The 25449-nt window shown below is 40.9% G+C and overlaps 4 protein-coding genes across 7 annotated transcripts in view; all 4 read left to right on the forward strand.

Moving 5' to 3' along the window:
* Positions 1 to 4202: 4202 nt before the first annotated feature.
* On the forward strand, positions 4203 to 6764 carry LOC136429259 (nicotinamide N-methyltransferase-like). The gene is made up of 5 exons (XM_066419121.1): positions 4203 to 4251; positions 4739 to 4836; positions 5041 to 5196; positions 5547 to 5647; positions 5940 to 6764. The coding sequence occupies exons 1-5, from the start codon at positions 4213 to 4215 to the stop codon at positions 6107 to 6109; spliced, it is 564 nt and encodes a 187-aa protein (XP_066275218.1). The 5' UTR covers positions 4203 to 4212; the 3' UTR covers positions 6110 to 6764.
* A 572-nt stretch (positions 6765 to 7336) lies between these two features.
* LOC136430062 (uncharacterized) lies at positions 7337 to 11297 on the forward strand. Its single transcript, XM_066420341.1, has 6 exons — positions 7337 to 7564; positions 7999 to 8168; positions 8922 to 9097; positions 9630 to 9767; positions 10095 to 10217; positions 10656 to 11297. The coding sequence occupies exons 1-6, from the start codon at positions 7379 to 7381 to the stop codon at positions 10766 to 10768; spliced, it is 906 nt and encodes a 301-aa protein (XP_066276438.1). The 5' UTR covers positions 7337 to 7378; the 3' UTR covers positions 10769 to 11297.
* Positions 11298 to 12675: 1378 nt separating this feature from the next.
* On the forward strand, positions 12676 to 17953 carry LOC136430066 (uncharacterized). The gene is made up of 6 exons (XM_066420350.1): positions 12676 to 12988; positions 13418 to 13587; positions 13894 to 14069; positions 14577 to 14711; positions 16487 to 16612; positions 17129 to 17953. Exons 1-6 carry the CDS (start codon positions 12803 to 12805, stop codon positions 17239 to 17241), a joined length of 906 nt encoding a protein of 301 aa, XP_066276447.1. The 5' UTR covers positions 12676 to 12802; the 3' UTR covers positions 17242 to 17953.
* Positions 17954 to 18510: 557 nt separating this feature from the next.
* The window catches only part of LOC136430065 (basic helix-loop-helix ARNT-like protein 1), a 48398-nt gene continuing 41459 nt past the window's right edge, over positions 18511 to 25449 (forward strand). Inside the window, exon 1 of one of the 4 annotated variants that reach the window (XM_066420349.1) lies at positions 18511 to 18667. Coding sequence is in view for 2 of the 4 variants with exons in the window: in XM_066420347.1 (XP_066276444.1) it covers positions 24508 to 24586 (79 nt within the window). In the remaining 2 variants the exon portion in view is untranslated. Of the gene's footprint in view, positions 18668 to 24381; positions 24587 to 25449 lie in introns of those variants that run through there. The other 3 variants (XM_066420348.1, XM_066420347.1, XM_066420345.1) reach the window with 3 other exon arrangements.

A 25449-nucleotide genomic window follows, 5' to 3' on the forward strand; every position in this document is an offset into this window, starting at 1 on the left:
CAAACACACAAAAATTCAAAGTCCGCTGCAGTACTGTTGAAAAACGCAAGGTGAACCATTTTCGAACTTGACCTTCCTTTGCACAACCACTACACACCTACCAAAAATCATAAATATTCATTGAAGTTTTCCTGAGTTATGCTCCTGACATACATACAGACCCACCCAACAGATTTTTCAACCGAAAACATAATCTTCCCGAGTACTAGTACTCGGCGAAGATAATAATGTAAGATGCAATTGAGCTGGTAGATTTGTTTTTACTTTGAAAACCAATTTGCGCTGCTGTGCTGTAAAAGGCTTTGAACTTTGTAGTACTTAAAGTAGGTGGGCGGGAAGTCTTTTGAGCAAGAAAACATTGTAAACTGTTCAGTGCAAGCACAATGTGTTTTTGCGTTTCGGCGCCTTCGCGCCAAAACGCCATGTCTTGGTTCTTACCTTCGATGCATGCATGCAGGCAGGCAGGATGCTTCGATGGTACTTGGTTCAACACTGTGTCTCACACCAGAAGACCTTATATGGCAATACCCTCCAAAATTATTGTATAGCCGTTGCCTTATATGGCAAGGGAGCAAGAAAAGGCAGGCAGGCTTGATTTGCATGACACATAGGAGGGCGACTGCATGTAACTGCTACAACTGTTCGGAAATATCATTGCATTGTGGTTTCGGACTTTGATATCCTGAAAAATGACCATATTACATCTATACCACAAGATTGCAGAAGAAAAAAAATGATTTCGTCAAGAAAACGACCAAAAATCGACATAAATGATACGATGTACAGAGACGCATTCTACACACAACTGGTAACGTCGTAGTACTTCGGATCCGGAAGATCCGGGATCGAGTCCGTGCATGGATTTTTTTAGATATTAGATATCAAAAATATATATTGATATAATATTAATCTATCAATATCATATCTATGAATATCATTTTTTTCTCATTGATAAATAAAGAAATATTTTATATTTGTTATTTTTAAATATTCATTTAATATATACAAGGCCCTTGTCTTATGAACAGGACTTCATAGATTCCAAACCCGGCATTCGAATTTTTCTGTTCATTGTATTAAATGGAAAATACCGTGCAGCGGCTCCTATGCGCGGTAAGATGATTCTTGCAAAACACTCGCCACTAAACTTCTATCCCCGATGTAAACAGAGGCTCTTGATGTTACAGTAGCAAATGCTCCATTGTTCAGTACAGTATCGACTTCATTCAGACAACACGGACGTGGAAAGTGACGCCGCTCGGCACAAATTTTAAAATATGGGAATTTTCATGAATTTTAGCAAAATTATCCAGGAAAATAAGGAAGAAATGTTGTAAATGCGGAAACCAGAATAAAAGGGATGAGGTAGCTGTTAATTAGTTTGAACACTTGTTTGACATTTGGTAGTCATTTTAGATAGAACCTTAGCTGTTATGAACTTCTATTTCACTTAATTACCATAGCGCTGATGATTCAATGGTGCTTTTTCAAATTTTATGTTTTATTACGTGCCATGTACATAATTACATTGATAGCTTTTATAATGAGCCTATTGTACATTTTAGAAATAAGTACAAGTTGTAGGCCAAGACCAGCTTTTTCAAAAGCACTTAAGTTAAGTGACGTAACGTTAACTTCAAAATTGCTTTCCCCAATCTGCCTTTCTCTATCAAAACAGTACTCCTTTCCCAAAATGACAATTTTTCTTATAGACTCAACAGCCCTTGAGTGACTTTCTCTGGCAGATTTTACTTCAAGAAAAGGGAAAAGACAATTCACACTCATAAACGTAGCCAAAACGCCAGCTTTTTTGAAAAGCACTTGTTTAACCTCCTCCCTGCTAAAGGCTAAGAAAAGTGTTACACTAAATAGCGCACTCGAAGCGCGAAAATCTTCGCCACGGTAGAATTACACAGAAAATGGCCCAATCTTTAATCGTTAAAACATTCGATACTGTTGCATCAGGACCCAGATCTTTCTCAAACATCGAAAGGGTTTGGACTAAACCTATTATGGTCCGATTCACACACAACTTTTCGGAGTCGACGTAGAGTCGACTGGCGCGGAATCGACTCAGGGCTGTGTAAATAGAACTTCAGCTCTACTCCAGTACCTTTTTCCCTGAGTCGACTTGAGCAAGGAGGTTTAAAATCGAGTTTAAACCTTCTTGACTTTAGTTACCTCTAGATTTGACTAATCATTACAAAAATTGAACAAGACAAGCTTCCCAAGAAGTGTGAAACGCACTACCCATCACGACCTGCTCACAGTGATCAGTCCTGGTGTTCCCTTCATGATGGGAAATTTCGGCATTTTTTTCTCACGACCCGGTCGCAGTGATCAGTCCTGGTGTTCCCTTCATGATGGGAAATTTCGGCATTTTTTTCTCACGACCCGGTCGCAGTGACCAGTCCTGGGGTTCGCTTCATGGACATACAATCATATGCGTACCATTTAAAAGGGACATCATCAGTCTAGCACGTGCCCGAAATCATCCTAAAGTCATAGAAGCGGTGGATTAATATAGCTTGACAAAGGCGGTTGTTGTACAGCCGAAACTTCGTAAGTCCAGTCCTTTGTGTTGGCATTTCCAGCTTAATATCCTTTTTCATAACATACTTTGATCGTGTCATGAGACGTGACGCCAACTACCATGCAGGAGCTGACATTATCGATAAAGTACTAGTTACTCAGCAGTAGTTTTTGCATTTATTACATTTTTATGTCCTTATGAAAACAACCAATGTAAGTGTTAACCCATTGAGCGTTCGTAGGGTAATGTATAGCACTGTGATTTGTTTGTGACGATTGAATTGGCCTTTGAGACACCCAGTTTACGGATCAGATCACCCCCCAAATTACAGCTGAGTAAGTTATCGTTTTAAAGATGGCAAGAATATGTTGTAAGAAGTATACTTCATTTGTACATATTCGACAGAATTTAATACATAGATGTCTTCAAACCAATTCGAATAATTTTCAGTTGTGTTGATTCAACAGCAATCTCATCAATGATAGCTCAGATACAAGGAAGCCATTTTTAGTATTTCTACCCATACTTCCCTTTCAAGGAATGAACAAAATTGTATACAACAAATTTTAGACATCCGGTAACAACAAGAAGAAGGTAATGTTCTCCCCTTCTAACCTCTGCTTGGAGAGTTTTACTCACCCACTCAGCTTTCGGTTTAGTGTCCCTACAGAATCTGGAAAAAAAATAGCCTTAATTGATATTACCCTACAAAAATATCGTCACCCCCTCTTACACACGGAGCAGTTGATACTAGATCGACACCGGCACTCATGGTGCATGGTACTGACTCACTCAAAATACAAAGATCAAATATTTGACTTAACCCGCGTCGTATGGTAAATAACTAGCTACTACACTGAGTGTCATTCTTGCAACTTGCACGTCATAATACAGTCTACTTCTCACTGCAGACGATACAAGTGAAATTGGCGGTAACCATGACTACTGGTGGCACGGTACCCTGGGGCAGAGAGTACTTGAACGAGATGTTCGGCACGTTTGAAGAGGGCATCGTTGATGACGAAGGGGAGGGATCTATGAAATCCATGGAATTCTTCCACGATGTGTTCAGTAGTGGTAAGATTTATTTTCACAAAGTACGTGCGTGAAGATACACATCTAGTAAGTAAATGTACAGAAGGCAACATAATAAAAGGCCACTAACTGTTAGGGCAATGTGACAGTAAGGGGCGTCTACCAACATGTCTATAAATGAGGCTAAACGTCCGATCAAAGGTTGATTTATGTTTCGTCGGATCTGCCTTTCTAATAGCGCCACCATGCGGCTTTATAGATATGTGTTGCCAAAACAAGTTCATGATGGGAAATTTCGGAATTTTTTTCTCATGACCCGCTCACACGGTCATCCCTGGTGTTCGTATCATGGACATACAATCACTTTCGTGGGCGTGGCCTCTAAGCTGAGCTGTCAGCCGATCAGAGAATCGGCTTTACCGAAATCATTTAGGCGATTCTCTGATTGGCTGGCAGATGGTTACAGGCTACGCCCACAAAAGTGGAAACTTCAGCTCGGTTAGATCTAGCAGAGCCTCTCCAAGGTGTTTTAGGCCGCGGGCAAGGCTCTGAATAGGAGAATGACGTTCCGTATTAAACCACAGGGCCGTTTTTACAGGGTCCTATGGAGGGCGTTTGATTGACATCGGGTTATCAGCGCCAGCATGTTCTTCTCGGAGATCGTGTGTTCCGAATATAGCCAGGTATTACGGAACGTATGTAGTTTGTTTTTACCTTCGCCGAGGAGGTTATGTTTTCCCGAGCGTTGTTCTGTGTGTCTGTTAGTGGACATGATAAGTCGAGAATGCCTGGATTGATTGTCTTCATATTTGGTATGTCGTATGTATGAAATCTAAAAATGGTTTTGGGCAAGCTAATTAGCATGAATAATGAGAAAAGTTTTTAAAAACCTGTTATACTACATAATCAGTCTCTGTAACATGTGGTACCTGACATCTGGCATAGTCCGCGGAGATATTCCCATGGTGGTATGGCCTATTCCCAGGGGCCCTACTGGTAGTGATGAAAACACACCTAAAACCTGTCAGTTGACACAGGGCTTGTTTTAAAAGAAAAGTCCCCTTGGACTGGAGTCCAGTCTTGGTACATGTAGCTTTAGTCCGCTTTCAACAGTCGGTACACCACAAGTTTGTTTTTGTGTTTCCTCACTTCTTTCCTCTTTAAATGCAGGCTGCAAGAGCAGAGATCGAGAAATGGCTGAAGAAGGACAAAGGGGCGTTTGATTGGACCTCGTACTTCCAATACTTCATAGAGTTGGAAGGAAGCAGGTGTGTAAAATTAATCCATAAGCCCAGCAGTTTGAGTATGTAATCAGTTATGAGTATCACATGTTGTTGTTTTAACGAGCTTTACAAAGAAAACAAATCACTTCAAAGAGGTACCTAGAAATATAGTCTCTGATGGAAAAAATACCAGGTATGATGTCATATTCATAACGTTTACAGCTTTGTTGTAATGATTCGTTTTTACAGTGAAAAGATTGAGGATCGTGAGCAGAAGCTCCGCCAGGCGATCAATGCGGTAGTGCACTGCGACGTCCTTCAACCCAACCCAACTCATCCTCTGACCTTTGACCCATTTGATGTGATGGTCTCGGCTTATTGCCTTGAGGTGGCCAGCCCAGATAGGTAAATTCTATACTTTTGCTTGTCTACATGATCACCACAATCAATCCATCCATAACTTCGTATGCTGACCAATGTGCGTAGAAACACACAAACACATGTGCACACAGACACACACGCGCGCGCACACACACGCACGCACGCACGCATGCACACACACACACGCACACAAATAGATTTACAAAAAACAAGGCGTCTTTAACCTTCACGGAGGTAATACATCAAACAATTGGTAAGGTTTCTCAAAGTCAGATGTTTCAGATGAGTCTGTGTGGACAAGAAGTCGTATAAAACAAGGTTTGTCCACACACAAATATCAACTTCTTACACTTCTTTTGTCTACGATCACACAGAGAATCATATCTTAAAGCGGTGGCAAACATATCAACACTCTTGAAACCCGGAGGAACCATTGTCTTCGAGAGTTACATTGGGGCTACCTTCGCTGTCATAGGTACGTAATTACGTGGAAAAAAATACTATGTGAGTTTAGGTAGGCAAAATAAGAACCTTACAATGCAGAAGTGATACTTCCTACTTGTAAAAAAACCGTACTTCATTCAAAATAAAATCATCGTCTCTGTCTGGAATTAAAGAGAACTGTTTAACATAGCCTGTGTTTGGAAACCCTCTCGCTGGCGGAGGTTATTGACCCTCTTCCCTCCTCTAATAGGCGGTAACCGTCGGGCCGGCCGCTAGGAGCGCGATTTAGCCAGGCTATCATAAACATTTTCTTTATTCTGAAGGGGGTGCCAAAGCGAAGATCCTTCCTGTTGAAGTCGACTTCGTGGTCCAGACCTTCAAAGACGCGGGCTTCTCCGACATCAAGACCGTCTACTACCCTTCTCCGGACAGGGACGAGTACAAAGTCACCGATGTCAAGGGCATGCTGTTCTTCACTGCAAAAAAGATGTAGCTGAAAAATGCGAAGCTTTTGTCATGAAAGCTGAGAATTTAAAAATCATTTCAGAACGAAGGTAGATGAAAGAGAGAAAGCGATGTTAAGTGTAGAAAAGTGTAGAAGTTGCCTAATTGCTTGCTTAATGTTATCCATTGAGGTTCAAACTCTTTACTTTAGTTTGCTTGTTAGACTTATAGCAGTACTAATTGCAAAAATGTAGAGATCTAGGAAATACTTTAACATCAAATATAAAGACATCATTCATTATTATTAATTACCTCGTACTTTAAGATGCACTGTCGTGATTGATATGACTTATTGTTTCATCTGAATGATAATACAACTTTAACCAAGTCATGCGTGGTGCTGCAGTGCTATATATATAGCTAAGGCTTTTGCGAGTACAAGTTTGAAGATAAATGTTCCCATCTTTTTAATCACGTATTTATTAACATTAAGATGCAATTCACACCTCACTATCAACATGCAAACGTTTTCAAGAACATTCGATCTATTCGATTTTGGAACAACTGACCATCTAGACAGAATGCTAGTTTCAAATATTATTCCTGCTATAGATACATAAGAGCCAAAACCTGTATGTCAACATCATGTCATCAATATAATTTAAAGAATTTAAACCCGACAAATAAAGAAAAAGGACAGTGTATTTGTATGTGTCTTTCTGTGTTCCATGTTGTATATACAGTTCGAAGTGTTTTGTCTACATCATTATGAAATATACTAGAATCATGTGAAATCTACCTATGTCCGACGTCACTACTGATAATGTCACAAAGGTTCAAACATCTTTAATGTAAAGACGACGAAATAAAACCATAAAGACAAGTGCACGTTCCATTGCCATGCACTATGTATTGTATTGTCAATACTATTGACAATACATATAGTCACCAACTGCGTAGAATAGTTCGTGTCATTGAATGTCTAGTCGACAATGTCCAAAAAAGGTTTCGCTAATGTTAGCTGTAGGAAAATCACGAACCAGAAAATAAAGAACCAGGTACATGTATTTCTGACACAAAATACCATAATTTTATCCGTTCCATCTGCGCACAACTGACGGAAAAGAGATCTGTTCTGCGCAGCTACAGTAGCTACAATCGACAATGGTGTTCTAGAACGTCACAAACCAACCGATACGACGTTACCGTTGTGAACGGTTGTGTTTTTTTTCCTTGTGAGAAAATTTGACGTTTTCAGCACTGTGCGAAAATTCGTTCGACATTTTCAGCGCAGGAATTCAAAACTCTAAACGATAAGATGTTTTGGAGACTATTGAAATACCTTTGGCCACTGTACCTGCTTGCTTGCGGAGCAAGTTTCTACAGTGACTTGTGTGAGGAAGCCCTGGACAGGCAGCTGATACCCCGTGATCCCATCGCACGAGGGTTGTTGGACGGTCTCAAAGTGTTCGACACAACAAGCGACCAGCTACTCGCCTACCCGGTAAGGAAAACTATCAGAGAACAATATATGTTTTCACTGAGTTTATCCGTACAATTCCAGCGGGCGTATAAGAAATATTTTGTAGTGATGACTGCTCTACTAACTTGATAAAACTTCCGCACTACCACTTTCCTGCATCAAGACATGATTTCATTCATTCAAACATACCGATACATCGAAGATTCAGCGGTTACGTGTTGTGAACTTTCAGAGTAGAATCTTCACTTATCTCAAGGACACTTATAACTCATGAATTATGTACTTAGACTGATGTTACTTTTCTGATCATGGCATCGTCAGATTAACTCAATCATGGTGACGTTACACATATCTTTGTAAAATATTACGTCACTTTGTCAATGATATATGAATTTCTACTATCTTTCCGGATGAACTTGGCCTTGACCATGTCCTTGTTACATCTATTCATACAGGTAGCGAATGAGGAAATCTTTGTGCGTGCTTACTTACGTCCCGGCAATGAGACTCACTACAGCAGGATCGTGCAGTGTGAACTGTACAAAGACGATCACAGGGACACTATGGTGAAGAGGCTGACGGTCGGGGGGAGAGACACAGGACGGGTCAACATGCCCGAGTCATGGTGAGTTTTTTTTTACATTTCATATAAATTATTCTTTCTTTAGCCTGGGTTCAAGGTAGCTCAACTCAAGCTAAAGCTAGTCCTCACCGGCCGCTGCGTCCTTTTTTTGATGTCAGTTTCTCCTTGGTTTCATCCTGGTCATATTTTCCTCGTAGACATAGCGGCTGCACCTTTTTTTACAACCGTAATCTACAGTTACATAGCTACATAGTCGTCAATGTTGACCAGTTCCTCGAGTGACCGCCATTGGCAGGTTCGACTGGATCATGACCATTTGTATCTTATGCATACTAAACGTAGAATCAATATCGTTCTTGTTATCATTTATAACGGCGCAGATGACTTACATTGTTAGACCGTACCCCGTACTGATAAAGGTAACAATGATGTCGTATGTTGAGTAAGGAGGGGTTCTCCCGTAGCTATAGGCGCTTTTCCATCTTAGTGAAGTCCTATCTTGGCTTTTTCACAACCGTATACTACAGATATCAATGCCGTCGTCATCTTGTACATTTATTTATATTGCATACTAAGCGTTCAATATGCTTGAATATCGTTCTTTTCATCATCTATATAACGTTACGTGTCTTGTTGATGACTTACATTGTTGGACCGCACTGATAATGGTTACACTGATGTTGTATGTAGAGTAAGGAGAGGTTGTTCGAGAACGAACACTAGTACTGCACACATCAATAACCACAATATCCAGTACTAGTATCGAAAAAAAACTTTTCGCTCTTTCTCCCGTAGGCGCTTCCCCTACTTAGTGAAGTCCTGTCTGCGCCTCAGGTTTCCTAGTACGGAGTTTGACGTGCCTGTAGAGGAGGCGCCGCCCTACCACCCCATCACCTGGCTGGAGCTCGCACGGAATATCCGTGACTGGACCAAGGACTGCCTTCGAGAGGCGCTGTCTGAGGAGCCGACTGGTGAGGGAAAACATATAGTCCTTTGTTACCCATTCAATTTTTGAAAATAACTGCACTGACATGTCTAGACACTTGACGAACTGGTATGCCGACAGCCGTGTGTGTTCTCATGTGTATGGAAAGTATTAGTGGGAGGATTTATATTGCCGCGCCGTTGGGTCAAGTCGGTCTAATAATTTGTTCCTATTGTCAATAATATTGTAAAGTAATGCTGATGATCTGGGTCTTTATAATGAATGAATGAACAATATTGCTCAACAATCGTACATGATACATTGTACGGCATTAAATCAACCATACTACAAGGCTAATCTGTCCTACAATTCTACCTACAAAATATTATATAGCAGTATATGGATTACAATATGGTCATGTGTGGGTAATTCGGTCTCGCTTTTGGAATAGTGTATTAAGAAATTGACCTATGTAGGTGGATAGAGGAGTTGGACATGACAACAATACATAGAAAGTGTTGTGTACCAGATAGGATGAATGACACAGAAATGTCAATATTGTTTTTGTTTTCCTCCAGATTCCTACACCGGTCCAGGACCCCGCCCTTTAAGATGGACGGATTTGCTACACGGCGGTTACAGGAGTGTCATGGACAAAATCTTCTGGTTAGAGACACCAGCTGATGACTCGACAACTGAGAAAGCTCCCGAGATCGGTACGAACATAGAACATATTTTAACGATGTATCAACACTTTAGCATATGGAGAGGTTTTGTGGATGGAGGCGATACGATCTGATAACTTTTACATAAGTCTTTCCCTTATCACACCCACCTCTACATTATGAAACAGTGTATATAAAACTGTATGTAAAAAGGATACAGACAGTGCAAGTTAACAATGCAAGTTAACAATGGTGACAAATAAAACAAGTGACTATTCTAAAACTGCTATGGAATGTGATCTAACCTTTTTGAGTTTAACTTTTTTTGAAGTATGTACTGACACTTTATTATTATTTGTCAATCTGTCTTTGGTTTAGACTGTGCCGAGGATAAGGCTGAATCTGATGACACCTTGACCACTAGCCACACCTACTTCTGGCCATGGACAACTTCTGTGGACAATGACAATGAGGAGACACCAGACACTAGTCTTGAAGAAGGTAAGCGGTGTAGTGATCAGTAGTAACCTAGCTGTGTAATTATCTAGTAATCTAGCTGTGTAGTTGTCTAGTAATCAAGCTGTCACTGTAGTGATCTGGTAATCTAGCTTCCTTGTGATCTAGCAACTTAACAGTGTAGTGATGAAGCAATCTAGCTGTGTAGTAATCTGGTAATTTAGTTATGTAGTGATCTAGTAATCTAGCTGTGACTGTGTAACGATCTAGCTTTGTAGTTATCTAAAATTTAGCAATGTAACTGTGCAATGTTGTAGTGATTTAGCTGTGTAGTGATCTTGTAATCTAACTTGTGTAGCGATGTGCTAAATCTAGAGATTTAGTCTCTGTAATCAAGTGTCATAAAACAGCAAAAAACTTTATTACCTCGTTATACTGATTCTATATTACGAACGTCTTACACTAGAGTTGCTCTTATTTCAGATTGTGCCGAACCCGGATGGAGTGTGCCCGCCTGGATTGATCGCATTTTCCAGAACCCGATGACGGGCCAGAACTCGGCCGACCCGCCAGTGATCCTCGATGATCCTCCCTAAGACTTTTCTACGTGCTGGAGGATTCTCAATAAGAAGTTGAAATGATGTATATATACTCTATCTGTTTGGGGATAGGGATCGACTCTATCTGTTTGGTTTTGGGGATAGGGATCCTTTCACTAGTTTGATAGAATGCATGTCTTCAGACGTCATCGAATCGGAAGTTATTTGGATATCCGGTAAAGCTCTTACTTTCTGCTATCTAGATCCACCCAGAGTTGTTCCAGATCGCCAAATCCTCTGTTCTAAATTTGACATAGGCAATTTAAAATTGATGTGCGGCAATGGAATTTTCAATTTTACGGAGGTTTTCTCCAACAGGAGTTGTAATGCTTAACTTACATGAATGTTACCGCTATGTTTAATGTTATTCCGTGTTCCAAGCTTTCATTGCACTCTGACAAATCTGATATTTATGAAGTTGAATCTAATATATCATTCCTGGTAATAAGGAAACTTAATGAAATTGCTGTTCTTCTGACATGTATACATGTTTTGCTCAGAGAAATAAAATGTTACGTAAAAAATGGATTTGTGAATTTTTCTTTGATTAAAAATGCTGATGAAGAAACAGCAGTTTTCATAATAGCTGTAAGCATAAGTGAAATTTTTACCTTTTGATTACCCAACTCCGAGGTTTGTGCACGGCACTGCGGCGGTAGCCATTCGCACGCCCAGTGAGAGGGGGGCTTTAGAATGCGGGGTTACTTGTAATCAACAGCGAAAACGGATGGAATATGAAACTACATATCACGAAAGCAGTACCAAAGTAGGGAAAAGTCTAGTAAGAATTCTTAAGTTCACAAAAACTGCAAATAAGAGAAATATCACCAACTGCGCAGAATAGTTCGTGTCATTGAGTGTCTAGTCGACAGCGTCCAAGAAATACCTTGAAAAAAAGGTTTCGCTAGCTGTAGGAAAATCACTGAAAAATCTCTAGACGCACACATTTATTTCTAGAATTCTAGTCATTTCATTTTATCAATAGAGAAGCAAGTATTTCTGACAAACTAATACCACTAATGTAACAAGAGTTCCACGACCTCATATCTCCATGAACAATTCTATTCACGCAAATGACTTACACATTTGCATAATATATGCTTGGTCATAAACACCTTTATCTAACTTACACATGTTGCAATATTGACAGTCCTATAACTTTCCAATTAGATCAATAATGGTGTTTTTGCATTAATTATGCAAATTAGGAATTTATTTGCATAATTGGTATCTGTTGATGCTCCACTTTCCATAAACTATATATGTTACATGTATTTGAGTCTGATAATGGAAAACACTGCAAATATAGATCTTCCTCATTAGCTATGCAAATTAAGTCCCAATTAGCATAATTTGCACTTCATTGTTTATATCTCTATCTAAGCTACTTGCATACGAAATATCATGGAAATACGTTGTTCCTTTGTTCAGTTATTCTCCTTAGAAGATTTTCACAAAAACGCCCCTGCAGTTCCAGAGGACGCTGCTAGGGGGCCCAAACCTACACCACTTGTTTATTACATCACAAGCTATCTGCCACCCAAAAATCAAGACCACATCACGTCCAGGTCAAAAGATACAAAAATTGAAGTTCTGCTGCAGTACCAAGGTCACATACCAGGGGGCCCAAAATTGACCTTTAAATTTGGCTTCACAACACCTGCCCACATACCAAATATCATCGTAATCCATCAAGAGATTCTTGAGTTATGCTGACTACAGTAGTGCGGAAACACAAACAGACAGACAAACAAACAGACAGACAAACAAACACACACACACAGACACACCCACAACTATATCTCCATTTTTCATGGAGATAACTAATCTAGCTATCCGTTCGATCTGCGCACAACTGACGGAAACGAGATCTGTTCTGCGCAGGTACAATAGCGACAATCGACAATGCGGTTCTAGAACGTCACAAACCAACCGATACGACGTTACCGTTGTGAACAGTCGTGTTTTTGCAGCTGTGCGAAAATTTGTTCGACATTTTCAGCGCAGGAATTCAAAACTCTAAACGATAAGATGTTTTGGAGACTATTGAAATACCTTTGGCCACTGTACCTGCTTGCTTGCGGAGCAAGTTTCTACAGTGACTTGTGTGAGGAAGCCCTGGACAGGCAGCTGATACCCCGCGATCCCATCGCACGAGGGTTGTTGGACGGTCTCAAAGTGTTCGACACAACAAGCGACCAGCTACTTGCCTACCCGGTAAGGAAAACTATCAGAGAACAATATATGTTTTCACTGAGTTTATCCGTACAATTCCAGCGGGCGTATAAGAAATATTTTGTAGTGATGACTGCTCTACTGACTTGATAAAACTTCCGCACTACCACTTTCCTGCATCAAGACATGATTTCATTCATTCAAACATACGACCGATATATCGAAGATTCAGCTGTTACGTGTTGTGAACTTTCAGAGTAGAATCTTCACTTATCTCAAGGACACTTATAACTGAATTATGTACTAAATCTGATGTTAGATATGGCCATGTCATCGTCAGAGTAACTCAATCATGGTGACGTTACACATATCTTTGTAACACATTACGTCACTTTGTCAATGATACATTATTTTCTACTATCTTTCCGGATGTATTTGGTCTTTACCATGTCCATGAGTCTATCCATACAGGTAGCGAATGAGGAAATCTTTGTGCGTGCTTACTTACGTCCCGGCAATGAGACTCACTACAGCAGGATCGTGCAGTGTGATCTGTACAAAGATGTACACAGGGACACTATGGTGAAGAGGCTGACGGCCGGGGGGAGAGACACAGGACGGGTCAACATGCCCGAGTCATGGTGAGTGTTTTTTTTTACATTTTATATAAATTATTCTTTCTTTAGCCTGGGTTCCTACAGGAACCTACCTGTGTGTGAAAGAACTTGTAAATACTGCATGTCACAGTGGAAGATGAAGTTCAATTTATTTCAAATTGCCCCTTCTACGACCATGAAAAAAAGAGCTGTTTAAAGAGGCCACCAAATTCTATTCTCATTTCTCTACGTTTACAGGCAAAAAGAAAACTGTCATTCAAAAACCACCTGAATATTCGGAGATTCCAGTATCGAAAAACAACAACAAACTTTTCACTCTTTCTCCCGTAGGCGCTTTCCCTACTTAGTGAAGTCCTGCCTACGTCTGAGATTTCCTAGTACGGAGTTTGACGTGCCTGTAGAGGAGGCGCCTCCCTACCACCCCATCACCTGGCTGGAGCTCGCACGGAATATCCGTGACTGGACCAAGGACTACCTTCGAGAGGCGCTGTCTGAGGAGCCGACTGGTGAGGGAAAACATTTAGTCCTTTGTTACAACGGCTTACCCATTCAAATTTTTGAAAATATCCGTACATGTCTACACACTTCACGAACTGGTGTGCCGGCAGCCGTGTGTGTATAAGTGGGAGGACTTATAGTGCAAGACCGTTGTGTCAAGTCTGTATAACTATTTGTTCCCATGGTCAATACTATTGTAACGAAATGCTTAAGAACTTGGTCGACATAATGAATCATGAATGAATGAATGAATGAAATTTAATGCTTAACAATGGTACAATGTATGGCATTAAATCAACAATACTAGGCTACAAGGCTAATCTGTCATACATGATTATAATATGGTCATGTATGGGTAATTTGGTCTCGCTGTTGGAATAATGTATGAAGCCTAAAGGAACTGACATATGTGGGTGGATTTAGGAGTTGGACATGACAACAATACATAGAAAGTGTTGTGTACCAGATAGGATGAATGACAGAGAACTATCAACATTGTTTCTGTTTTCCCCCAGATTCCTACACCGGTCCAGGGCCCCGCCCTTTAAGATGGACAGATTTGCTTCAAGACGGTTACAGGAGTGTCATGGACAAAATCTGGTCAGAGACACCAGCTGATGACTCGACAACCGATCAAGTGCCCGAGATCGGTACGAACATAGAATATATTTTACCGATACGCCAAAATGCAGTTACTCAAGCATTATGAACTAGATAAACTTTTGAAACAGTCAGACATTTCATGTCAGTGATTCCGAAAGGGAAGAGCTTTTAAACAGGTTTTATACCAAAAACTTTGAATCGATACGTTAACGAGGTGAAGACAATTCAGGATGGTTCAATAGAAGTCAAGACAAGGTTGCCGCACTTTAACGGTGTATCAACATGTTAGATGGAAAGGTTCTGTGGGTGATTGTGCGATTAGATCTCATGACTTTCACGCTAATCTTTCTCCCGTCGTCAGGCACACTCATCTCTTCATTTTCGAGACGAAAAAAAGTGCTGTGTATATTAATCGCCTTGTGGTAACATCTCACTCATGGTCTTTAATTACTCGACACCCTTCCGACCCTGAGCCACAGGAGGAGTTTTGACTGCACTATATGATCTGTGCACGAACTCGCCGGGCTGTATGGCATTGAGCACTGCCTGCATACTCAAACACACATACCTGCCAAAACGTATGGCCCGGCATGTACACTTTCTTCTGTGGGCCCAAGATAGAAAATGCTGCACGGTTGCAAAATATCACAATGTAGATTAATACAACCATATAAACGATGTGATAAAACAATATAAAGTTTTCCTTTAAAAGTTTATGTTTTGTAATGGACATGAATTGTTAAAAATGTCTCGTTTGTACAACACCGGGATATGTCGCAATGCATTATTGTTGTATACTAGTATAGTATCATACCACAGCAGGGCGTACTTGGGCATTTCCGCCGGCATCCGTGGCTGTATGCCGTGTCAGATCCCCATAAATGGCCATATCTCATATATTACCACAAAATGACACAAAAAGGAACTGATTTTGGAACTGAACTGAAATGGACAAAAAGGTGACCAAAATATGGTGCCGGAGACTGACTCTAGGTGGGGACTGGTAGGTCCCCGGTTCGAACCCAAAGACAACCTTTTCTTTTCTTTTTCTTTTTCTGTTTTTTTTTTTAATACAAGGAGGAAATATATTGCTTTTTCTGGCGTGTTCTTCATCTTTTTCTTCTTCTTCTTCTTCTGCATGATTTATGCAGGAACTTGTATATCCCATACGATAAATGCTACAGATGTCATATTTGATTTGTAGGTGCCTTTAGGAAAGGTGAATGCACCACATACATTATGCTAATGAGTCTCATTGGCATATCTTATGCAGAAACTTTCATTTCATTTCTTCCAAATGCGCCCCAGTCAGCTTTTTTAAAAAGCTTTCTTGAAGCTGACTTTGAAAACAGTTTATTTCATACCAAACTTCACAAAACTGAAAAAAAACCCACTTAACACTGCACTTGTGCAATTTAGTTCTTTTTACAAACTATACTTCAACCGTTTCATCCCCACCACAATGAGGTCGTATGGCCAGCTCTTGTTTCACTTTCGCTCCTGACCCCTACGTGGCTCCGTGGGACATCTTGCAGCTGCCGGGCTATTTTTGGGCTCGGCCGGGACCCCGAATCATTTTAACCCGGCCTTAAAATCAACGTGGGACCCGTTAACAAATAGACGCTGTGAGGTTGTCGTGCACCATCGCATCCCGCAGCCGGGACTACATCCCCGACGGGACCTAAGCATAAGATTGCAAAGACATTCGTACTTACGACCAGTGAAATGTAATGTGATGATTACTCTCATGAGTTTGGTCCTTCTATACCACGCTGTCTAACTTATATATCTATTCATATTCGTCAATCTGTCTTTGGTTTAGACTGCGCCGGGGATAAGGCTGAAGCAAAGGAGGACACCTTGACCTCCGGTCACACCTACTTCTGGCCATGGACAACTTCTGTGGACAATGGCGATGACGAGACACCAGACCCTGGTACTCAAGAAGGTGAGCTGTGTAGCGATCTAGTAATCTAGTTGTGTGATGATCTAGTAATCTAGCAATGTAGTGATCTAGTAATCTAGCTGTCGCGGTAGTGATCCATTTATCTAGCTTTTTAGTGATCTAGCATGCAATCTAACGAAATACTGCAGTAAGTGTAGCGATCAGTATTAATCTAGCTGTGCATTAATCTACTATGTAGCTATATAGTGATATCTATTGAATGTAGGCACGGTAATGGTTTAATCATCTAGCTTTCTTTTGATGTATCAATCTAGCTGTGTAGCGCTAGCGCTGTAGTGATTTAGCTGTGTATTGATCTAGAAATCTAAAAGGTAGTGATGTAGTATTTTAGCTATAATCTGGTGATCTAGAAATCTACCTATTTAATAATCTGTAATCATGTGTCAGAAAACACAGCGAAGAAATGAAATACTTCCATTAGTTCGTTTTACTGATTCCATATTGCTAACGTCTTACATTTAGTGTTAGTCTTAGTACTTAAGTTCGCTCTTATTTCAGATTCTGCCGACCCAGGATGGAACGTCTCCGCCTGGATTGATCGCATTTTCCAGAAGCCGATGACAGGCCAGAACTCGGCCGACCCTCCTGTGATCCTGGACGATCCTCCCTAAGACTTTCCTACGCCAGTACTGAATGATTCTCAGTGAGAAACTGAAATGATGTATATATGACTGTAACGTTATCTGTTGAGTTTTGCGTAGAGAACCTTTGTTTGTTAGAATACATGTCCTCAGACGCCATCAGAAGTTATTTGAATGTCTAAAGAATGGTACGAAGTTGTTTAAGATTGCCTAATCCTTTGTTCTATAACACCGTGGCAAAGGGAACCTCTACATCTGACATATGCAATCAAAATTGATGTACTGCAGTAGAATTTTCAAGGAAGTTCACTCCGTGCATCACTTTGCGTATTGCCTAAAAATGCAATGACAATCGTTATGATTGATTTTATATGTTCCGAGCGCATATAGAACATGACTTTATCGACACACACAAATACCGTTAGAGACCGTCGTCGGGTCGAGTTAATTTCTACGGGCAGTAAATATTGATATAACAACATGACAGTGAATGGAAGGTTTAGATACATACCTGGGTACAAAATGTTACGGAAGAACGGTAAGCTAAGACTATTTGGTATGATTCCTAACAGCTTATCATTAATAATCACTATCAGCCGCTGGTCCTCCCATCGCATTGTCCAATACGTAACGCCACACAGTAGTCGGGGATTGTAACTTCTCAACATATATAAAGTTGAATTTGATCTTCTGACATGAATACAAATTTGCTCAGTGTAGAAATACAATTTTATGTAAGAAATTCGATGTTGTCATTTTTCTTACATTAAAAACGCTTATGAAGAATCTATACTATAGATTATCATAACATAGCTATGTTGGACGGGCACTCCTATGAGTATGGCCAAGGAGGTTTTATATAAAACCTCCTTGGTATGGCATATGTCGTACGGTGCATAAGCAGAGGTTGAAGGGCGTTCAAGTTCTTCAACCTTTCGGTTTAGAAAGTGGGGCAATCAAAAGGTGACTACTGCCCCCTTCTGAGGATCAACCTCTGCTTGAAGTGTCCTTGAAGAAGTAGAGGGATCTGGCCATGGCCTGTCACTGTCAGGCAACCATGGCGATGCTAACAGACACCAGATGTACTACAATGACCTTGCTTCAATATCAGCGGACACATCAGCAAGTCCATAATCGACCATGAACCGGAAGCTACAAGTACTTTTGGTCATTCATTGGTTATCTAGTACCCGGAGAGAAGGCATGCTTGGCAGCCCAAGCACTCTCGATATAAAAGGTGTGTTGGATTACTTCAACGTGCAGGGGGTTGACAACCCTGAGCAGAGGCCTGGATTGCTGTGCTGATCCGATAGGTGGCGCGTTAGCTGTACCAGGTTAATGACCTAGACGGCCATGTTGTTGTAGCGGCCGCTGCCAAGATGCGTTCCTGTCGGGCGATGGTTGTCTTGTAAGAAAAGCGGCCTGGTGGACAACAGGGACGCCTTCTCGGGTGCAGGTAAGTACAGACGTCTTGTTCGACTATGTGATGATCTCAGATTGGAGGTGTTTTGATGCAGAAATGTCTTGTGAAACGGACTGTTTTGTTGAGAAAAAAATGTCCCTCCCCTCCTATCCCAGCTGTGACCCTGTCATCAGCCCTTACATAACACACCATATCTCTCTTGTCCTTGAGTGTTTCTTCATCAGAAAGACGCAAATGTTCTATCTTTATCTCGCAGCTATGCTGTCAAGACTGTAGCCAAGGATTCCACATACTTGTAAAGATTGTCGCGAGGGTAAATCGGAGAAAAATGCAACTAGGTCATCCTTCGTTCTGGGCGGTTAGTTCTGTTGGGTCACGCTGACCTCGCTGACACCCACCCGACACTCTTCACACCATGTCGCCTTGTTTGTTTACTATGATCTCTCACCTTTTCAATGTAGAAAAGGGCTGAAATTAAATCAAAGGCAAGCCATGTCAACAGCTTGAAATCATTTGTGATGTAAAATAGGGGCCGGACTAGGTGAACTTTACCAGGTGGTCACACTTTGGACGCGCGGACTGTTTGTGTAGTGACCAGTTAGAAACTGACCGCACCACAATGTCGCGGCCTGCATATTTGTCTGCATTCTTCATTTTGTCAGTCCATTAAAAAAAAAACATGATGGAAGACAAGGATGACCTAGACACACCCCATGACTTTTGTTGTTGTTTTCTATTTTCCCCACTCCCCGCATCATTGTTGGTATTAAAACTGTATTTACTCACAGGGACTGAAAGAGGTTTTAATTAGATTAACACCAGGTGTGATTCTTTGAATGATAGCCAAGATTGGATAGGATTGAAACACAGTATTTTAACCTACACTGCTTTTGCAGAGTTGCCATTGGTTGGGCCAGTCTTACAACGTTCATCTCTGGATTTCCTTGCTATACTGTTCTATACTTTAATCTCTGTCTCTAAGCTTTGCTTTCGATCTTCAACTACAACTTTCATCAGTGTAGCAAGATTGCTTTCTTTCTACACGATATGGAAAAAAGAAAGAAAGTAATCTTGCTACACGGATGAAAGTCCAGCACACCCAGATACAATATTTGATTGCTTTACGCCTTTATGTTGCTGAATGGAGAGTTACGTAAACAAACAGCGTGCGGTATTAGTAGAGGACTTCGACCTCACGCATTCCACTCTTGTCTTGGGCCCAGGACCACTTGTACCAAGGAGGTTTAAACCTTGTCCTACTGTTTTTTTGTTGTAATTAATTTCATTTATTTGAATTCTTAATCAGGTCATTGGCCCTTGACTTCTTCTGTGCTGCTGCGGCATAGTTACTTCCACATTCGGTGCGCTTCGGTGCAAAGTTGAGAAATACCCCCAACCCGTACATATTCAAGACTCGCATACAGGCCCTGTAATGTGCAACCCATATATATGGGTCCAGCTGGTTAAGGGTTTTATCAATAAAAATCAGATTTTAAACATACATAACACATTCAAAATATGCTAATTTAACAGAACCTTACTGTTGTTTGAAGAGAAGAGATAAGAAAGGCGTGTGAAGGTGTGAGACCTGAATTATCCATGTTGGAAGCAGGCATTACTCTCCAAGCAAAGTTTCGGCTGGTTTTTGACATGTTTTTAGGCGTTTTTGCCGGGTTTTCTATGTTGTTAATTGTTCCGTTTTCTTTATGTCGCCAAGCCAAACATTTGGGTTGGCGACATGAAGAAAACGGGATGAAATAGAAAGCCTGACAAAAATGCTTAAAAACATGTCAAAAACCAGCCAGAGCCAAACTTCTGCTTGTAAAATAGCAGGAATTACAATTTCTCCATTTTTACTAAGGAGAGAAATAGAATAGAAGCAGAATCAGTGTACATGTAGATGGAATGCAAAGAGGATTATCATATTTCTTCATAGTGCGTGAAAAAAAATTGGTTTTATTCACCAAAGGAACCGAAGGCCACTTATGAATCTACTTCTATTTGATATTTTGGACACTCACGATAGATATTTTGAATCTCTTTCGGACACTTGTGAATCTATTTTGTTCACCTTCATTGTTGGGCTATAATATCAAGTGGCACAAAGATGCCATTGTCTGCATTTGGACCAAATCCAAACCACTTCTTTAATGTGGCATTTTCCTAGCCTAGAATCCAGTCTTGTAAGATTTTATATTGGTTCCAATGGTGGCTACCTTGCCATTGCAACCATTGGAAGCTGTGGACTAATGCTAACATGCCTGGGTTCCAGGCTAGCCTTTTCCCGATCACTTCCTGAGAGTTGTCTGACATGGAGCACCAGGATGGCCTGATAGATAAAAGTTTGTTTACAAGAAAGAGGAATGTAGGACGATAAGTCAGACATTTCAATTGGGTATACAACGCAGTTGTGCAGGCTATTTTTTTCCGTTTCAACCAGTAGCTAGATTGCAACATCTGGACTTACACTGAAACACCTGCTTATGGTTTAGGCTCTCTTTACATTATACTTTTGCCGTCAGCGCCACTGGCGTCAGCGCCACTGGCGACAGCGGGAACCCCGTGTAAAGACAATTCCCGTCGACGTAGTCCCGCTGTCAACAAATTTTCTCCCGTCAGCTTCGAAGCCGTCGCCCGTCAGCACAGCGGGAGTCCCCGTCAACTTCAAACTCCGTCTAAAGAGAATACGTCTGGCTCGCGTCAGCGGGAGTCAGGGTTTCGGCGATTAGCACAAAGCACGCGTTGATTAGCATACTGTAAGTCTACTTAGATCCCCGGTATATATATAGAGAGAGAGATTCGCGGGATCCGCGGCGACTTTTGTGCCGTGCATTCATTTCCCCGCGGATGTATTTATCGTACTTGTCCCCCCCTCCCCACATTTACGAGTGATGAGCATGGAATATCTACACATAAACAAGGCTTTGCATTGTAGTTTAATACGGGCGGGGAGACGCCGTCTACCGTTGAACAATCATACAATTTTGTTTCTTGCTTTTGTTATGCTTACGCCCGATACTTTCTACAAGATGGCGAAATGCAAGCACCGCAGGTGTCTGTCAGATTTCCGGGCGGTGTGTCTAGAGACGTCGCGACAGCGGCCTCCCGACAGCGGGAAATTTTGCCGCTGACGCGAAAAACGTAATGTAAACTGCGCCTAAGTGTGTGACCCATATCATGGAGTACCTGATCATGACGCAATATGGAGGCCATAAAAAGATAAAGCGGTCGAACTGAGGACTATCTATAAGGACTGACGCTTTTTTTTACCTTGTAGTGCAATGCAGCTTTGCTACTGAGTTCTTTTTACCAAGCACATCGGTTTACCGCTACACTTCTCGATAAGTGTGTTGGGTTCTTATACGTATAGGGGTTTGGCACCCTACAGCTCCCTCATACACCGGGCTGCCGGCTTTACGTCCCCAACCGATAGGACGATGCACATCTTTTCCAGTCGCGTCCAGGCCTGGGTGAGAATTCGGGCCGCTGGCTCCACGGAATTTGATCTAGATGTGACGAGAGGCAGAGTGCGCAAACCACTGCACCATGGGGACCATACTAGTCCATAGTTCCAGTATTTCTTCTTTTTCTCTACTGCTTAGCCTCATATTTGAGATAATCTGATTCAGCAGTTGTGCATGGGTTAGTTACAACACAAGTGAGCGGTAAAATTAAAAATAAACAAAGGGAAATAAAGGAAAGACACTACGGAACATAAAGAATACATTTGAAATGTTTCAAACCTCCCAAGTCCCAACACCATGCAATTCGGTTCCTGTGTTTATATTCATTTTTACTAACAATAACATGTAGCCATTTTTTATTGTAGGTGATTTTGCAGACTGATTTTAGATACCTAGATGATTTGTCAGCTTATTGAAGGCAGTTTGACCTGTTCTTCCCAGTGTAGCCAGTAGGGGGCAGAGTTGGTTCACTCCTGTGTTACACTGTAAAATGATCTACAGTGTACATTCAAGCTTTGGGAACAAAATTGGTGGAACATTCATCATTGAATTTTGCAGTTTGGCCAACATTAGTAATTATAACTTGGATACACAATATCACTATCAGCTCATCTGTTGAATACAGTACATGTAGGTAATAGAATATATGATAGTCTCATATAACTCATGTAACTCTCATTACTGTATTTTTCAAAGTTTGCGGGGGTTTTCGTTCGCAGTTGAAACAAGGACAGTGTTCTCACCAGGATTTTTTCACAGCGTAGGGGCATCTTTGCGCGGCAAAGCCGCATGGCGAGAACTACAGGTGTGAGGATGAGGCAGGAATGTTTTAGGGGGGTCTGGGGCATCCTCCCCCTGTAAATTTTGAACTTTAAAACTCTCAAAGATGCTATTTCCTGCATTTTGAGGGCTGAGGTTTGTGAAATAAAGCCAAAGTTTTATGCTTTTGCATCAAAACAACAGAAAATCCCCCCTACGCTGGTTGAAACACAGCGTAGGGTCCAAAATCACAGCATCGGGGATCTAAATCACAGCATAGGGGCCCCCTATGCTCAAATGGCCTGGCGAGAACACTGAAGGAGGTACGCAGGCAGAACACAGAACATCATTTTCACGGTCATTTTAACTTTGCGAAAAATGCGAACATTAATCCATCGGGAAAATTTCGACAGTTACAGTATATGTTCTTTATGTACAATTGTGGTTGGTTCCAATCACCCGTCTAAGCCATATATCATGATTAACTACAGGCATAAATCCTGAACAAAACCACACGAGTACCCTCGAGCTGTTTAATGTGACCTTAGCGCGGTGGCATGTGACAAAAATGACCCACATGTTTTAGTCTGAAGTGGTTGAACGACTTATCCTCCCCCAGGGTTTGTAGAAAGGTACGTATTGTGTTTCAACCTTGGTGTAATAATGGCCTCTTCAAAAGATTCCAGTTTGTCTTTGAATTGGGGAATAAGACTAAACCAAGGTTGCACAATTTTTCAATCATTTAGAACATTCAATTAGGTTAAGGCTAATGTTTTGAGAAGAAATACATAATTACATGGCAATATAGGTCTGATTTATTCATTGCATTATTTTGTACATACTGAACTTTTTCTATTGCAAAGCTGATATCACATCATGTACTTGAGTTAAACAAAAATTCTCTCATGGGAATAGGGTGCAATATTTTTGTATGAATTATCATGATCTTGTATGAAATTCATAACTGGACCCAAGTTAATTACCAACATCTGTTTAATTGCAGTAGGGGTATTAGTAGATGAACCATATCTGAGTCTGCAAGCTGCCCATTTCTTATTCTATTGTCCACTTTTAAGTTGACTGTGGTTAAGTTGATGTTTATGTCTACTAGGATATGCACGTGTAGATACATGTAGGTTTCACACTGCTGGATTTGTCCAAGCCAGCTTCTTACAGACAAGCCCTGGTAACCTTGACCAAGTAAGGACACTGCTGTACGTATGTCACGGCATTAAACCCCAAGAAAAGTAGGGTGCAACTCGGTCTTTGTTTTGTAATGATCATAACAAGGGTTCATCCCCCCTCCACAGATAGCTTGACTACATAGTACATTTAATTGATTTATGACCAAATGAAAATAGTAAAAGTTACTGTAACAAAGATGATGCCATCATTCGGTGTAGTAAAATGAAGTAAGTTGAATTACTTCAGGGTCATGGTCTGGCTAAGGTCATGCCAATTATCGGGTTCATTTGCATAATGCCCTAAACGCTGTGACGAATACCCGGCGTTATGCAGTGTGCCGTGAACTACTTGTAGCATATAAAGAGCTTCTGGTTACTGCGATCTCGCACACGTAACCATATGTATGAAGATTGCAAGAAGTTTTGAAACCTGTCAACTGGAAATCCACGAAGCCCCGAAGTCGGTATGAGTGCTGTGGAATGCTTGAGCAGCGTGGTCGGCTCCAGCATTGCAAATGCTAATAACGTTGCAACCATGTATGAAGGTAACTCGTTCTTGATTTTTCTTAGACTGGTCTGGAGATAGTTGTCTTTCTTGCTGTTGAACTTCATGTACATGTACTCGCACACATGCACTTAACAATTGCAATTGCCAACCACTTGTTTGATCATATTTTATATAAGACTGTTCAGAAATGTTGTGAAATCTATGCACCTTGCTAAATGTTCACAATGCTCCAGCTTGCACAGCAACTTGCAAGTCTGCCACATGTACAGACTTGAATTTGAAATGTCATGAATGCTGCTTGGCTTTTGTGCACTAAAATGTTCTAGTAATGATATGTTTCGAAGTGGCAAATCATTGAGAAGTCTGTCAAAAGTTTTGAAGCAGTCAGACTTTGTATTCATTAGTCATTGTTTGCTGAAATTCCAATTGTTCTGAGCCTGGGATGCTTTTGAATTTGCAAAATGTTCGCTTGATTCTATCCAAAGTCTTCAAGTCTTTGGTTTTGTGGAAAACTAATTTTTTTCTGCAAATAGAACCCCTTTTCTTTAAATTCAGTCCTCCTATCCAACAGAATCGTGCAGAAGCACCACCTTTCATCTGTGTGTAGTACTGCAGCTGGGTGTGGTGATTTACAGCTGTTGAAAATCTGTTGCTCATTTTAGATCTACTGTACATTAATTGAAATTCGATCCTTGGACTCAAATTTTCAAATCTATCAGTGTCGCTGTTCTTAGCCTAGGTTTACTAATTAGGATATCCTGATCTAGCACAGTGTGTATAGGAATGCATATCGATTTACTCACAGTTTTAAAAGCATTGCCATCTTCCTAGACACCATCTACATTTGTAGCATTGCCAGATCCCCCATGCAGACCCTCAGTATATAATACTTGTTAGGGT

Source organism: Branchiostoma lanceolatum, chromosome 3 (genome assembly GCF_035083965.1).
Source record: "Branchiostoma lanceolatum isolate klBraLanc5 chromosome 3, klBraLanc5.hap2, whole genome shotgun sequence".
Taxonomy (NCBI): Eukaryota; Metazoa; Chordata; class Leptocardii; order Amphioxiformes; family Branchiostomatidae; genus Branchiostoma; species Branchiostoma lanceolatum.

Bases quoted from the DNA above. Each gene is read 5' to 3' on its own strand.
- LOC136430062 (XM_066420341.1), top strand. From the start codon at position 7,379: ATGTTTTGGAGACTATTGAAATACCTTTGGCCACTGTACCTGCTTGCT. The intron at 9,098-9,629 runs GTGAGGGAAAAC...GTTTTCCTCCAG, and splicing joins GCTGTCTGAGGAGCCGACTG to ATTCCTACACCGGTCCAGGA. The intron at 9,768-10,094 runs GTACGAACATAG...TCTTTGGTTTAG, and splicing joins TGAGAAAGCTCCCGAGATCG to ACTGTGCCGAGGATAAGGCT.
- LOC136429259 (XM_066419121.1), top strand. From the start codon at position 4,213: ATGTTCTTCTCGGAGATCGTGTGTTCCGAATATAGCCAG. The intron at 4,252-4,738 runs GTATTACGGAAC...CTTTAAATGCAG, and splicing joins TGTGTTCCGAATATAGCCAG to GCTGCAAGAGCAGAGATCGA. The intron at 4,837-5,040 runs GTGTGTAAAATT...TCGTTTTTACAG, and splicing joins ATAGAGTTGGAAGGAAGCAG to TGAAAAGATTGAGGATCGTG.
- LOC136430066 (XM_066420350.1), top strand. From the start codon at position 12,803: ATGTTTTGGAGACTATTGAAATACCTTTGGCCACTGTACCTGCTTGCT. The intron at 12,989-13,417 runs GTAAGGAAAACT...CTATCCATACAG, and splicing joins ACCAGCTACTTGCCTACCCG to GTAGCGAATGAGGAAATCTT. The intron at 16,613-17,128 runs GTGAGCTGTGTA...CTCTTATTTCAG, and splicing joins AGACCCTGGTACTCAAGAAG to ATTCTGCCGACCCAGGATGG.